Raw genomic sequence first — 16,114 nt, 5'->3', positions numbered from 1 at the left:
TTTTTTTTTTTTTTTTTTTTTTTTTTTCCTCTCTCCTTGCTAACAAGAAATTTGGGAGACTTGAGTTCCTATTTGAAGAAGAAAGCTGCTAGTTAATTACTGCTGTTAATGGTTGATCTATAGTAAAGAAACCCGCTTGAGGCTGTATCTCTCCAGTTTGTGTTTTTGAAGGAACTTTACAAGAGCATCTTTAGAATAAGAAAATGTGTGGTGGTGCACCAAAAGCTACGAATGGCAGGGAGGGACGAGTAGAAAGAGCAAGAAATAACAGCGATGTACTACTCGGAAATACTCTCTCTCATACCAAACTGGATAAAAGGATTAGAAAACCTTTGGGAGACCAAAATGTCAGCCGTGTGAGCAGAGACACTAAACTGCTGCAAGACAGGTATGCATGTAACTTTTTTTTTTTTGTATACATGACTTTTGACAGACAGTGGATATTCTAAGCTGATGCTGAGTTTATAATGATGTGCTTAACAAGTTAGACTGTGAATAATTTAGAAAACTTTCTTAGCACCATAGTCTTGTTGCTGGTGGTGACTGATATTCCAGAAATATTTCTTTCTTGCCTTTTGGAACTGAATCTACATTCTTGACTCTTTCTGTGTGCCTGTTAACTGAGGTCTGAAGGGTAATTGGCTTCCTTTTTGGTTAAGGTGAAATAAAGATGAGATAACCTTACCTTTCCTTTCTAATTTTCTAATTAGTTCTTTTTTTTTTTTTAATGTCCTGTGTTAATGGGTCAAGTAGTAATAGTCTGCAGTGAAAGAGGGGGAAGAGTGGAAAGGGGCCACCACCTGCAGTACTTGAAAGTGATCTCTAGAGCATCCTGTCAGCGATGTGGATGTGGATTGATTTAACTTTTTGGTAATACCTTTGCCAGGCGTGTGCCGGCATATCTCTAATGTCCTCATGTCTGAGTCTCTATTGYTGCACTGCTGTAATATGAAAAAAACAGTTCAGGGCAGCTCTTAAATTCTCATCAAGGGTGTTCCAGTAGAAAATGTGCTTTCAGGGCTGGTGACCTGAAAAACAGTAAAATGCATATTTGTGTATATAAATAGGTGTTTAAGGTCCTTATTTAGTCTGTGGTGTTGTACTGAAATATGAGCTAGTATCTTTCTAAAGTTCTTCTAAGGCCAACTGAAGTAGCTTTCAGATATAAGCAAATAGGTGACTAGTTATTGCATACATGCCGATAGCTAAAAATGAGCCGAAAGCTTTCTTTGTAYACATGATCTGTGTTAACTGAAAATATTGATTCAATATGGGGCAAGCTTGCATAGCTTTTTCAGAAGCCAGCTGCTTTTCTCTAGYTAAAGATCTCCTTGCCTTCAAGCCTCATACTGATAATTTCTTTCATAACAGGTAAGTCAAAGCAAAGTGATTTATTTGCTACCTTAGGAGAAAACTAAGCAAATCTTAAACATAATTCTGTTACGGAATCTGGGGAGAAAATTTGTCAGGTATCTGTAAGCTCTTTCAAACTTGCATCTTGCTTTCAGAAATATATTATYCATAGTGTTTTATTATGATTATTTTATTATTAATTAGTGGACATTTTCTGAGTAGAAAAGCAGATATTCCTGCTGCATAGAATTAGAAAGCTTGTTTTTGTCTTGAAGATCTCACGTTTACTTCTAGCATCTTGCAGGCATTGGAAAGATCTGTTTGAAGGTGAGCTTCAGTAGGCTTAACGGTTCAAAAACGTGGCTAATGTTGAAAGGATCCRTGATGCGTTCCCTTCTTCCTCAGCTTTCTGCCAGCATGGCCTGTCCTGCACCCCTAGTGCTGGCTCTGCTCTTCCTGGTACCTTTACCTGCCCCTGGATAGGGAGGCAGCTCGCTAAGCCAGCAGGAAGCCACAGCAGGAAAAGAAGCAAACACAAACCTGCAGTGCTCATCCTGACTGGCCTCTGTACCAAGGTGTCATGTGTGGGAAACRTTTTCTTGGTGCCCTTTCCCAAAGGTGCAGCTCTGGGGAAAGTGAATTACTGTAACTGTTGCTGCCGCTGCTAAGAGGAGGAGGTTGTGTGGACATCTCCTCTTTTCCTGCTTGCCTTCTGGTCGGCCTGCTTGCGCTGGGCAGCCGTCTGCTGCTCCGGACAACTCGGGTGGCCTTCTGAAGGGCCCAGCAGTTATCGGGACTGACACGAGCAAGAGCACAGGTTGTRCAAAGAGGGGAGAAATGGTATGTGGGATTGCTTGGTTTTGTTATCAAATAAGGTGTTTTATTCAGTCAGAACGGCCATGTCTAATCTGAAATATGAATATCCACATAGACCCGCATTCATTTAATGGATTCAGCTATTTTTTAAAATGTGGAGAAGCTAGTCTAATGTATTARCTTTTAGCCAAATTGAAGCATTTGTTAGCTGGCAATGTTTCTAGAACTTCAGTCTCATCRCCTTCATATCTTTCTAGTGTGTTCTCATGTTAAAACCATTTTGCAAAAAATTCAGACCTAGGTAGCTTCAAAAACTTTCCTTTTGTTCATTGTATTTTTAACTTTCGTTATCAAATTTACTTAGGAATACAGGTGCCTTTAGCACAGAATACAAGAGACACTTTAATATTTTGGTTTTGCTTRAATGTTTTTATATAAGCAAAAGAGAACAAGTTTTGCATAAACAGRGCCAAGGCAGATGATATTTCAGTTACTGTRTTGTGAAATTCTTATTTTTGGAAGAGGCGTCTAAGCTGATTGAAAGAAGCAACAGTTGTTTTGCTCTGCAAGGGYAGTTATTGTCTTTTGTTCTCATCAAACATTCATACTAAATGTGAAGCTTAAGCTGGGAATTATATCTCCATGTTCAGAGGTAATGTTGTCAGTAGTAGATGTRTAGTAGGTGTATATGGCAAAACCACCCATATTGCCATCGCATGGCTCCCCCAGCAGCTACRTACAGTTAAGAAAGCAGCTTTGAACAGAAAGTGAATGAGCAAAAAGGTGGCTGAATAGAGATTTAGCAATTGAGCATAAGGAAAGCAACTGAGCCTTGAGGCATGTGGTAGGAGAGAGTCAAAGTGGGGGGTGAAGAGTTAAGAGCATGCTTTTGGAGTTCATTAAACATCAATATCGAAGTAATTCATCATGAAGTGGACCATGGAAAACTTGCCAAGTACTGTGGGCAGGAAATAAGGGCTTATTCTGCAGCATGTGTTGAGGGGCTGCTTTCAGTTTCAGAAGTAGAAGAATTGAAGCTTGCTTTTTGTGACAGATATGTTTTGATCGTAGAAAATCCAATTTTATAGTATGCAGGTTCTGATAGAAGCTTTTTGTACAGCATTTATAGAATCTTTCTTATYTTCTACTTCTTCCTTGCAAATACATCATGTTGATTTGTGTTTCACTAAAGCTAGTGTGAATATTTAATGTGGCTGTGGATGGGAACAGGTTCAGAGTGCGTCTTCTCAGCAGGATGTTCTTGGGAAGGGCTTAGAACTGCATCTCCCTTGGTCAGATCCGGTGGTTGAAGTTGATTAGTGCCTTAACTGAGTGAGGTGAATGCTTATGCATGAAGGTGACCAGAGCTCATCTAAGCCTTTTTTGGAGTTGGGCTAAAATATCTGTTGCCTATATCTGATGTTTTGGTTTTGCTTTTTTTAGAAAAAAATCATATAAATGGATGAAGGGGATTTTTTTTTCTTAGTCAAACCCTTAAGCTATTACTTTTGAACATCTGCACTGTGTAGGCTTAATACACCTTTAGAAGTGTGCTTGTGTTTTTAATATATGAATAAATAATTAAAGGAATCCTACTACTTTTCTAAAATATCGTACATGAAAAACAACCAAAAAGAATTATCTTCAGTGTTGCTAAAGATGAGCAAGTAGCATTGGGGTTTTGATTTCTAAATACCTGCAGTGGACCTGCCAGAAGGCACCTGTCCTGTCTGTACTTTTCCCTAACACTCTGTTTGTGGGGAATAGTTGAATASTGCCGTGGCCCCTGTTGGGGCTGTATGTTATGTAATGTGGCTTAAACAGTGAAGGCTGGAAGTCCCGTCATGGCTCTGCTCATCAGCTTCTGTGAAAAATCCTGGTCATCTGATTAGTCTTGTGCCTGGTGCTAGCTCCCTCATGGGGTAGTGACGCCGTGGTCTATCTATGCCTCTAACTTGCCTGTAAATAGGCTTGATCTCACCAGATGAGGCTTTCCTAGGATGGATCACTTGAGCAACGCGGAGCACTGTCCGTGTCGTTCAGACCCCCGCGGCAGTGAAGACTGCAGCAGCCCGGGCCAGTGCTGAGCGAAGGCACCGCAGCCACAGCACGTGCCACAGCACAAGGCAGTCTCGGTCTGTAAAACTCTGTTCGCTCCTTGTAGGGCAGTTGGCACCAACAGCACCTAATCACACTGCCTTCAGTGCTGAACGTGGGAGTTAGCTGCTCGCCGGGAAACTTGAATTCCTGCAACACGAGTATCAAGTTGCTGGTAGTCTTTGGTGGCTGGGTACAGGGCTGGATGATCTCAGTCTGTGCTTGAAACTCTTATGTATGTTTTAAATTAAGGGTATAGTAGAAATATTCCTTTACTTTGTTGAAAGGAAGGATGACCCATTGCCTTTTCAATAAGCAAACATAGTTACTCTAGAAATGGTTCCGCTATTGCGTGTTGTGGAGTGTGTAAACGGCCAGCTGTATAACCGACCAGGAATGCTCTTAGAAAAGGATACTGGATTCATGAGGCAAACTAGAGGGGGAGGGGGAAATCTGTTAATGGCTCTGACTTTATGGCTCTTTATTAAAAARAAAGAAAAAAGAAATTTGCATTGGCAGAGGGTTTAAAAACCAGTAACAAACTTCAAGTCCATAGTATAGTTGCAGCACTCTGCACATGTGAGTCTGTAGGATCCCTGGGCAACTATGAGCAATGATGCCAGGTCTGATCTCCTGCAGGTTAAGTTAATGCTCTGCCCGCTTTGACAGGCAGTGCCTKGCTCTCCCTGTGTGCCGAGGGCAGCGTATTGCAAAGCTATCAGCTGTTTCCTCACTGTTCGTGGTGAAATAGCCCTTAGTCTATTCCATGGGCCAGCTTTGATGTGTACTGGACCCTCACATATTACCGGTACATGAAGTCTACTTGCATCTGCCTATCTTGCAGTTTAGATAGGAAGCTGACTTCTATTTCTGACAAGAGGTAGTTAAAAATGAAAATCTTCCAAGTTGTCTTTCAGCTTTGGAAAAAAGTCTTTCGGCTTTGGGAAAAAAGCCTAATCAGTCTTTTACTGTTTTGAAAGGGGGGCTGATCTCTGAAACTCAAGATAAAGCACAAAGAAATTACCCTGGCTTTTGTTGTGTTGGTTTCCACGTGCAAGTCTGAGTGTATTTGTAACGCAGGTGCCCGTGGCAGCTCACTGTGGCTTTAGCAGGGGCTGGCAGTGCTATGGCTTTTAACAGCATCTGGAACACAAGAGCTTCGAACATTCTTGTCTTCCAACTGCATAGGGATTTTGTGGCCTTCCAACCATTCCCCACATTCACCCTCTGTAAGGTGCAGTTTGGGAAAATTCAAAACCTCATTTTGATGGGAAAACCTCCAAACAAAACAAAACCTCTTTTTTGATGGAAAATCAGTGTGGCCTTGACTGAGTCTATTATGCAATGTGTTAAACCAACAACTCTTAATACCAGCTGTCCTCTCAGCCCCACAAGRAGGTCTCCGCTGGTCAGGGCTGAGGCAGATGCCAGAGCCCCTGACAGCCACCCGTGCGACATTGCCCTGCTCTCCCTTGTGCCGGTATTTTTCCATTTGTCAGCCCCATCACATGCAAAGTGGTCTGTGTGGCAGAAAGCAGCGCCAACTGAACCCCATGCCCTGGCGTGCAGGCCGACTCCCTTTGGAATTAGGAAAGAATGTCCCTCGCTCCTGCAGCCGTCATCAGTCATGTGCCTCACCTCTGCATAGCAGTTCGAGGAGACAGAGTCATGTGCTACAGAGTATCTTGGAAAAGAGGGCAAACTCTGGGTTAGGAGGGTTGCAATGGCAGCAGCATCTTGGTATCATTCATTTTATTTGTTTCATTGTAGCTGGAGATCAGGCCTCACTAATCTGATTGCTCTTAATACCCACTTCTGAGAAGGTTCAGGTAAAATATGGAAGCAGCATAAACCCTGCAATTTTCTTAAAAGAATTAAATARTGGAAGAATCATAACAACTTCACTATTGTCCTTCAGTAAACATCCGAAGTATTTGAGGAACTGTAAGGACAAAATTGGCTTAGGTTGTTAATTTGGAAATAACTTTRCCTATGAGACCTGGCAGACAGGCTTGATCTGCAGGGATGCTTGAGGAGTAGCGCTAAGTGCTACAGTTACCACAAATTGATTAGCTTGAAACTGGGGTGCCAGTGCAATAGAAGGAACTGTCAATTGAAGTTCACTTCGTGGAAGTTGTCATACCTAACACAGTTGCAGCAATATTCTTTTGCTGGCAGGGCCCTGGGTGAGCACTGTGTTCAGCCTTCAGTGTCACGTGAAGTATTTTTGAGATAATGCTCATTGACAGAAAAGAGGTTGAAGGGAAACGGGGTTGTGTTGCTTAAGAAAGAGAAGAATGAAGGAGTTCATAGTGTTCTGGCATACAAAAGGCTATAGGATGGTAATCACTTGTTCTTTGTTGTTACCAAGAGAACTGCAAGAAATAGTACACCTGCTTTGAAATAAATATGATCCAGACTCTGCCTGGCTGGGGGGGAGGGAGCACACTTAATGAGTGTTAAGTGCTGGAACAGATTGCTGAGACAAAGTTTGGTCTTCCCTCTATGGAGGAGTTTGCGTAAAGGATGGATGTAAGCTTGGTCTGGCTGTACCTGCCTGTGTATCAGTGACATTTGGTTTGGAGAGCACTTGGAGTTCCTTTTCAGTTAAAGTGCTGTGATTATAGCCTGAATCTTGGGAATACTGAATAAAAGGTGCTGGGTACCTGTTTCTTCTCTTAAATACGCTTGCAAGTATCTTTAACCCTTAAACCACTTTTTTTTTTATATAATCTACAGCTGGTCCTGCTCAGAGTTTGATTTGAATGAAATCCGCCTGATAGTTTACCAAGACTGTGAGAGAAGAGGCAGACAGGTCTTGTTTGATTCCAAAGCAGTCCGTAAAATTGATGAAGCTGTGATTCAGGTATGAAATGCTAATTTTGCTCCCATTCTGTCAATCTCTTGCTTCCTTCCCCAGAAGTAAGAATTTTAAAATGATAATGTGAAACTTTTAATCGTGCTTGTGGCATTTCACTTGATCTGAATTCTGTGATAACTTCAAGAAGAGTGTTTTAGATTCCAAAAAGTAAGTGAAAATATCTGGTATTTAGCATCTTTGGATATAAATATGGTACCAGTACTGAACAATTTAGTCCTTGTGTCTATTTTGAGCAAAGCAATCTATATTCCTTTGAGTGTTTCCTGTCATGTTGCGTAGGATTCTTTTGTTCTTAGCCTTGGTTGCACAGCCCGATTATTCCGGTGATACCTCATATGCCTCTAACAGCGCTTGTCTTCCTTTAGTGTTTGGATCAGTAAAGTTGTTGGCTTTGTATGAATTTAAAGCTACTCTACTTAGGGTAACCACTTAATGTGCAAGACTGATGCTTGATAACGTATGATCACACAGCAAACTTCTGATGACACAAACAGAAGCAAGAATAGATGCTGCCAAGGTGCAAAATCTTTGTGCCACTCTCCAGGCACACAATTCTGGAGTAAAGTTTTGGCAAACTAAGGTGACTATAAGTCAAGTAAAATGATAGCTTTTTTTTTTTTTTTTTTCTACTAGCTCTGTGCTTATTGGAGACCAGTGCTCACTGGTCACTAGCTGTAAAGCTGAGAAATAGCAGTGMCTTGTAGAACTTGTAGAAATGATTCTTAGGAAGATGCCTAAGTAACAGCAAGCATTAATTTCTTAATTTCTAGTTTAAGTAGCACTGACTTCTAAGTATCTCAATCACACTGCAAAGATGCCCTTTTGGGTTTAAGCGGCCTTGGTAAGGCTGAGCAGCATCTGCTGACTGATCATCTGCTTATCAGGATAAATAGGTCAGATGGGACTGTTAATTTCCACCCTGCCCCCATTGAGTTACAGGCCTCAGTTATTACTTTGTGTCTTAAAGTTAGTGTAAAACTTCCAGCATGCAAAGGAGAAATGCTGAGGTCATTCTGCTCATGGTAATACTTTTCAAAGRTGAACTCCAAAATCTCATTAAAAATAATATGGAACACCGGCATAAAACAGGTTATACCTGGCCTTATAACACTGATACAGGATATAATCTGTTTCCTGGTCAGACAGTAATCTCTGTATCTTTTAAATAAACTGAATGCTTTTGAATGGCAAGTAGGCACATACATTTAAATTGCTTCTAATATCTTTAACCCTATTTGTTGATATGTTACATTACAATGTTACAATGAGCCTAGGACTGAATTCATTTAAACTTAAGGCAAAGTTACTGTTAAGCTCAGTCCTGTTTAAAGTGAAATCAAGAATTGATGTGTACTGTGCCCTTATCCATCTTCCAGAACATCTTCCATCTTCCAAAACACAGTAGAGCTTCTCTACATCAGCTATTCAAATATGCTATTTTTACCTTCAAGCAATAGACTTACTTAGGAGAACTTACAGGTCCATATTCTGTTTAATCATATATTTATTTAGTATATTCYGTTTCTTTTCAGTGTTCTTAATCAAATCTCCTGCTTTTGCTGCAGATGCCATAAACCAGACCTTGTATTAGGGCACTCTTAGCCAATAACTTGTCAAGCATGTGATGACTAACACTTGTGCAATTGTAACCACCTAATGATGGTCACACTGGGATTAGATAATTAGCAGTTAACACTGGCCACGCCAAGAAAAACTGCACTGAAGGAGTGCAAATGTGGCCTGAAGTAAATGAGACAATTCAGTCCAAATGTGCATGAAAGATTTTGCTTTTTTTTTTTTTTTTTTTTTTTTGGTAACATGCTAAGTCTATTCTTAAATTAATAGAGGAGCCTGAACAGTCACTGTAGCTTAACTTTTTACAAAAATAGTAAGTGTATTTAGCCCACTTTTTTTTGGCTCACTTTTTCCTCTGTATCTTCCCTTTCACGAAGGGAAGTTTTCACCAAGAAGTTTCCAGTTTCTTGGTCATCTTGAATATTCTAAAACTTACCACACCTACTGAGTTGTAGTGTTCAAAAGTGTTCATTTGAAAATGGGGCTCTTTCTAGTGTGGTRTTTGGGTTCCATTTCCATTTCATTTGCTGTTACAGCAAATTACATATTATTTGCTATTACGTGCCTGTCACATCTTACTGAACCCAAAATGCGTGACCTAAACCGGGCTGCAGCTTCTTTTTGTAGTAGCACCTCGGTTATTCCTATTTCAGTCAAACTCTGCCAGTGCACATTTCCAGTGAGGTAAAGCAGACTGGCCCGAGATGAGACTTAGAGAGTTGCTGTTTGCTCTACTCTACACCAAAGGAACGTGTGTGTATATGGATTTCCATTCAGTATATATTCATTAAGTTGTTCTGGCTTTCTGAGGTGTGTATATAAAGTTTATTCATGTGAGGTGAGCTTTCTAAGATTCTCTAAGAAGTTTACATTGTTGCAGGCTTGCAGTTTTGTTCCCTTTTAATAAATGATTTCAAACGCACCTGACAAGTATGCTGTAAATAAACATGCYGTTGTAAAACATGTTGTAAATGGACTTTTCAATTAATATCTAATGGACTTGAGTTTAAAAAACTGTTAAGGAAAACAGGAACCAGGATGCATTTTATTCAAGATAACTTTGTTTATTGAAGGAAACCTCCAAAAACTTAATACTGCTTTTCTCATGAAACCTATACAAATAGTACTAATGTAATCAATATCTCTGCAAAGCTTCCTTCCTTTTGTGCTGTTCTGGGAGGTTGTTACACCAGAGTGGCTTGAGGGGAAACTTTGAATTAAACAGCCAGATTTAAACAATCATTTGCTTATTTGTTGCAACTTCCATGCAGGCTTTAAAAAAGGACTTTTTAACCTGATAATTTTACCAAATGAATGGTATTACTCACCATTTGTTTTTGCTGTCTGTTCTTCTGTTCTAGGAATTGATTATCAGTTGAGGAACAAAAATAATGCACAACTTGGGCAACTAAGTTTGCAAATGATTACAGAAAGTAATTTGCAAACAACCCGTAAGCTTAGATTGGTTTATATAAACTTTGACAATGTTGCACAGAGTGTTCATTCATAACATGTGGGAGTGATCTTCCACTCGAGCTTTATTTCAGTAATTATTTTGAGCTTGAGCCTGATATTATGCTTATTTCTCTAGAAAGCATTTTAATAGCAGAAGAATTCTGCTCTTTCTGTGTAATTTCTTTTTTCTTTTAAAAAGCTTAACATTTTATCTAAATATTATCATTTTATTTTTGTTGCTGAGCAATTTTTTAACAAAAATCTTACCATAGTATATTTATAATGGAAATTTCCATGTTTGTTTTAATTGTTTTCATCATATTGCTCTGTTTTGACTCAGAAAATGACAGAGGATGCCTCTGCAAAGGCTTCTGCCAAGAACTGCCAAGCAAGCAATGGGAACAATAATGCTTCTTCACGTAGTCCCTCAATAGGTTGTATGCAAAATATCAAAGAGCAAATACCCAAGTATCAGGTAATCTTAAAAATTTTGAAATGTGAAATTTCTATCCAATCTTTGAAGTATGATAGAATAAGGACGTGTGGGTACATCTTCAGCGCTTAGTCTGTCTTGACCTTATAATGAAAATTTTAGTAAAAAAACAGCATTATTTAAGTCAAAGTGATACTTCACAGTCTCTTTTTTTCCCTTTAAAAGAAATCTGTCTATGCTACATGTATGTTCTGAAAAAAAGATGTAGAAAATGGTATGTTAGAGTCCCTTTAGTTTGTTCTTTATGAACAGGATTTTTTTTAGGTATTTTGGCTGTCCCCAAGGAAAAGTGCAATTACTCCATCCAGAATAACATAATTTGAAGCATGTATAGGTTAACATGGGGGGATGGAGGGTGGGACTTAAATTATAAAGCAAGGAATTTCCTTCAGAACAACAGACTTTTCTTCACATCTGCTATTATGATGGGCCTTTGCAATATATAGTACTATAGCACTGTTAAATTAAAGTTGTACGCTGGCTACTGCTGACTCTGCTCTTGTCTGCCTAGTATACCAGACCGGCCTCTGATGTCAACATGCTGGGAGAAATGATGTTTGGCTCGGTGGCAATGAGCTACAAAGGCTCCACCTTGAAAATTCACTACATACGGTGAGCGGAGCGCCCTTCTCTGTGGTGATGCTCATGTCAGGCGCTTGGAGCTGATGACTCAGATGACTGTTTATCCTTGCAGCTCTCCCCCACAACTGATGATAAGTAAAGTCTTCTCAGCCAGGGTAGGAAGCTTCAGTGGAAGCAACAATAAGTAAGCATCTTCGTTCTGTTTTATTCTCCCCTCCTCCTGCCCATACTGTCGTCTTTTCTTTCTTGCTGCCTTTTCTTTTGTTGGCCTTCTGCCACTGCCTCTAAACCTACCTTAGGTAAAGTGGAAAGATCTAGCAAACAGGAGGAAAAAATAAAAAAGAGAAATGGAGGATGCAAGAAGGGGAGAAGTGTGCAAATGATAGATGTTAGCCAGCCCACCCGAATTAAAAATAAAGGGAAAGCTCACCCACTTTCTGCTGCATAATTTGTTCAGAATGTGCAGCAAACTTGAGAGGTTGGATGCCTTAAACACTCAAAGCCTTTGAGACTGCCCCTTTGGACTGTCAGAAGGGTAAAGCATGGATTTATGTTAAGCTATCTTTGTGCTCACCTCTGTTTCCTTCAGCAGCGACAGGGGATGTAGTGTTTCTCATCTGTTCCCATTTTACTTGTCCCTCAGATGAGGAAATATGAATACACTGAATTCTAAATAAGATGTAGAGAAGYTTACAGTAATTCAAAGAGGGAGTTTACTGCAGAATATAAACGCCTGCTGCTTTAATGTCTCAGAAAACTTCTTGGTCCTTGAGCTCATTAAAACGAGCTTCAAGTTGATATTGACTGTTAACCAGCTTCTTTAGAAACACTGGCTTTTTCCCTTTTTTTTTAGCTTACAAGATAGCTTTGAATACATCAACCAAGATCCCAGCCTGGGAAAGCTGAGCTCTAATCAGAATGGTTTGGGAACCTGTCGCAGTGGAAGTAATTTAGGTAAATATTTTCAGGTTCTATGTCCTTTTCACAACATGAGGCCATCTGTTCACTTAGTTTGGCTTTTTATTTTTTTATTATTTTTATTTTGCATTGCATTTTCTCTCCATTGCTCTTGTTTCCTAGGTGTGTTACAGCTGTGCAGCAGCAAGCTGCTGCAGGGTGTGTCTGAAGGAGGCCCCCTCCGGCTCATCCGCAGTGCTTCTTTCTTTGCAGGTTTGTGTGGAATGCCAGCCACAGTGTGACCCATCCACATGCGCACACAAACCCAGCTCCTCCTCAAGCCTCACAGGAGAAACATAAATACTCCTTAGAAATAGAAAGGGCTAAGACTGAAAAGAGACAAAACTGGCTTTATACTTAATTCTGTCCTTAAAAAAAAACAAAACAAAACAAAAAAAAAACCCCACTAATAATTAGCTCAGCCTTTTAACTTCTGAGTTCAATTTTAAGGATATTTTTGTAACAGCTGTTTGAAAATAAATGAGCCCTTACATTTCTTAGAGAACTTATGTTTCCTGGCTTACCCGTATCTGGTTTCTTGCTGTGTGCAGCTGTCTTGCTGGTGTGCAGCTTTTTCTTCTTCCAGCTCTTGAGCTGCCTTGGGATCCTTTAAGGCTTTTTCTTTTTAACAGTGTAAATTTCTTGAATTTTCAAAACTTACTGCTGCTTTATGTAAAGTCTCCTTTTGCAGGCATATTGATGACCCATGCAGGTGGGTAGATCGTAGGTTTAATTAGTTCTGTTAATTGCAGAAATGTAAACTAGAACACCAGTGCAGTTTCAGCCTGTGCAAATCTTGCACTCTGAACTACTAACACTTCAATATAGCACAGCATAGGCCGAGTGTTTCTTACTGTGAAGCTTTGTAAATAGTAAAAGAATGACCTGGGGAGCAGATCTGAAGCTTAATGGAAGTGGTACTTGACTGTTATTGTGTTACCATGTTCAAAATGGCAATCTTGCCCTCTCCTCCTTCCCCTCWCCCCTCTAAAAAAGTAATCCAGAGTGACAGGTGGGGTGGCAGCAGTCCTTGCTTCGGAGCCCATCTGACTCCCCCTAACATAGGCTGCGGGCACATTCACAGGGTGCTTGGATGTTTGTAGTCTGGGGCGAGTAACTAACTCGAGTTAGTGATGTGGATCTCAATGTGGAAACGCTGTTTACTCTTGCGGGCACCATACTCTACTTATTCGGAGTAGCAGTATAGGATGCAACTTTGCTGCTGTATGACCTTTAAGCTTAAACATCTCTTTTTTTAAAAATGTCAAATAGTCTGAGTTATGTAATATTTTCTGTTGATCTGACCTGTTTGTTTTAGCACACAGCACACCTGTTGATATGCCAAGCAGAGGACAAAATGAGGACAGAGACAGCGGCATTGCTCGGTCAGGTATCTGCTCGCTTATTTGCCTACTTATGTAACTGCTACACTTCTTTAGCTAGGCTCACCTGAACCACCTTTAGCTAGGTCACCTGAAACTTTAGGTATCTCAAGGCCCCTCAGTCTGAACTTTTCTGAATTTGCTAATTTTCCTTCTGCCTTTTTTTTCTTCCTGCAAGTCTATATGTAGGAATACTTTTAATGGTACTCTTTGTTTACACACATAGTTCCATGGAACTTCAATAATTTATAAGCTAGAGGAAAAATTGGCAGAAGCCTTCATTAAAACAWGGGAAGAGCAGAGTTTTTTGCACAGAATAGGAGCCAGCCACCTGTGTGTCATAATATGAGCTTAACACCTCTCAGGACAGAATGCTTTTCATGGGGGTGAGATGACTCGCTGTGCTCTAGTAGAGAAGACCTATGGCTTTATGAGAAGAAAAAGCTTTAGGGCAGCAGGGATTGTTTAAAATGATTATCATCTCTCCTTTTGAGAGTTAGTTATATGAAAAATTCCTTTACTAACTTAGAAAAGTCAGCAAGCAAGACCAATATTCRTGGGGAAAATTGTCTCAAGTTAGAGTATAAAAGAAAATGTTTAACGAGCATTCAGTATAATTCAGTGTATGTTGCATTTTTTTGCTTTCTTGATAGCATCTCTGAGCAGTCTTCTGGTCACTCCTTTTCCATCTCCAAGCTCTTCATCATCATCTTCTAGCAGCTATCAGCGCCGCTGGCTTCGAAGTCAGACAACCAGTTTAGAGAACGGGATTATCCCAAGGTGGTGAGTGCAGCAGCTTTCCATTTRCAGCAGCTGTTTGGCAGCAGTAGCAAAACAGAGCTTAAGCTTCTTTACTCTAAAAGGGCAAATCSTGTTATTGAAAGGAACTCTTACTTCAGACTGACTTGTGTTTACGTTGTGCCAGGCTGCCAGTGTGAGGAAAGATCAAGTTTTGACTGACTACGAGCTACAAGGCTGAATTTGAAATACAGTGAAGGTGTATAGGCTAGGTATCAAAAGACCCCATTTTGAAAAGGAACTTAAACCACTTCTGAAAAAGCAGGGTAGCCTGTTGAGATGAAAGAGATTGTAAGAGCACTGCTGCTGTAATTCCATTATACTGTGATGAAGTCTGACTAGTGAGCAGTTATTGAAAATTTGGAGTAATAGCCCATGACGACTCTTGGCTGGTACAGGATGTTCCTAATGTGACTTCTGCCAAAACAGGAAGAAAAAGAGCTGTGATCAAAAAGCTTGGCTTCTGTTTTGGAATTTTATTAGCTTTTGTAGCTCAGTGGAATAACAAAGCAGGGAATGCAACAGACCTTTTGTAGCTAATAAGCAAATTCCTCCCTTATCAGTGGCGAAATAGCAAATAAATCTTGAGTATTGGCTCACATGTACTCATCCACCTGCACCCAGAAAGAACATCGAATTAGTGAGGGGCTGCAGGAACCTCCTGCTGCRCATGCTTTCTCATTCTGTGCTATCTTCAAACAAGCTTTAAAAAACTGTTAATTAAAACTGGTCATTCTAAAAAATATACTCTTTTTGGAAGAGGCCAATTGCAAATATGTTATAATTACGTCGCAATTTACTTTTCCTAGGAACATCACTTGGATCTCTTTCTAGAATATTCCCACAGATTCATTTTTAACATGAAGCATCATGCATGAGTTCAAGTCAAGCTGAGCAGTGTTGCTTTCCAAGTCACAGGCAGGAACGACCTAGCAATTTTTTTACGTTCAATCAATAGTACTTTTTAGCCTAGTTTCCTAAGGAAATAAGAGAGCAGTGTATGGCAAATGAGTTAAAACTTTGAGAGGGAAATGAAACAATTTCGGCACAGTAGAAGCAGTAGCCAAAGTTTCACAGTGAGACTTCTCGAGTGTTATAGGAAAAAAAGTAAACTAGCAATATTAAGCTGTTTATTCGCTGAAGAGAATAGTTTGTCTTTGTTCCGTGTTGGAGAATCCGTTCTTGGAAAAGATCTTGGAAAGCAGACAAACTAAATTTGTTGTCTGCAACTGCTTTTACCTGAGACTCTTTCTAAGCCCAGGGCTCTTCAGGTATTGGTTTTCTGACCGTGTGCTAGCGAAGCAGTGGGCTCCTGGCTGAGCATTGCTGGGACAGCAGGGTTTGCTCTTCAGTGTGTACAACCAAACTGGCACAGACTCCAGCTGACCAGTTCGGCCCCGAGCGCCAAGGCAATGGGACAACTGGCYGGAACTCCGGGTAGTCAATGGGCAGACAAGCGAGATAGCAGCTTTGTTGAAAGGGTCTCTTTCACAGACAGACCTTAGTTGTTTAATCTCTGTTCCTGGGAAGCAGTACAAAAACTTGGTTTGTGATGTTTCTTAGATGCTGACTGGCCATCTTTTTCCAGCTTCCTTGAGAATTTCTGTCTCTGCATGTAAGTTCCTGAAGTTCAAATGAGGTTATGTTTTTGTCCTGAATGCTGTTTTCCACAAGCTTTTGTTTTTTTCCCCTCTGGGTTTTCTTGTTGTTTGTTTTTCCCTCTAT

General features: G+C 40.2%; 1 protein-coding gene across 5 annotated transcripts in view; it reads left to right on the top strand.

Annotated features, from left to right (window-relative positions):
- Positions 1-16,114, top strand: part of FNIP2 (folliculin interacting protein 2) — a 45,856-nt gene that overhangs the window by 15,795 nt on the left and 13,947 nt on the right. Inside the window, exons 2-10 of one of the 5 annotated variants that reach the window (XM_026041693.1) lie at positions 124-388; positions 7,006-7,132; positions 10,518-10,652; positions 11,182-11,282; positions 11,365-11,436; positions 12,106-12,206; positions 12,333-12,422; positions 13,528-13,599; positions 14,245-14,374. In XM_026041693.1, the coding sequence (XP_025897478.1) occupies positions 204-388; positions 7,006-7,132; positions 10,518-10,652; positions 11,182-11,282; positions 11,365-11,436; positions 12,106-12,206; positions 12,333-12,422; positions 13,528-13,599; positions 14,245-14,374 (1,013 nt within the window). In that variant the 5' untranslated portion in view covers positions 124-203. Of the gene's footprint in view, positions 1-42; positions 389-7,005; positions 7,133-10,517; positions 10,653-11,181; positions 11,283-11,364; positions 11,437-12,105; positions 12,207-12,332; positions 12,423-13,527; positions 13,600-14,244; positions 14,375-16,114 lie in introns of those variants that run through there. The other 4 variants (XM_026041692.1, XM_026041694.1, XM_026041695.1 and 1 more) reach the window with 4 other exon arrangements.

The sequence above is a fragment of the Nothoprocta perdicaria genome, unplaced genomic scaffold, assembly GCF_003342845.1.
Source record: "Nothoprocta perdicaria isolate Ctin4 unplaced genomic scaffold, notPer1 scaffold_29, whole genome shotgun sequence".
NCBI classification, from domain to species: Eukaryota; Metazoa; Chordata; class Aves; order Tinamiformes; family Tinamidae; genus Nothoprocta; species Nothoprocta perdicaria.
This window is presented reverse-complemented; position numbering and strand designations above follow the sequence as displayed.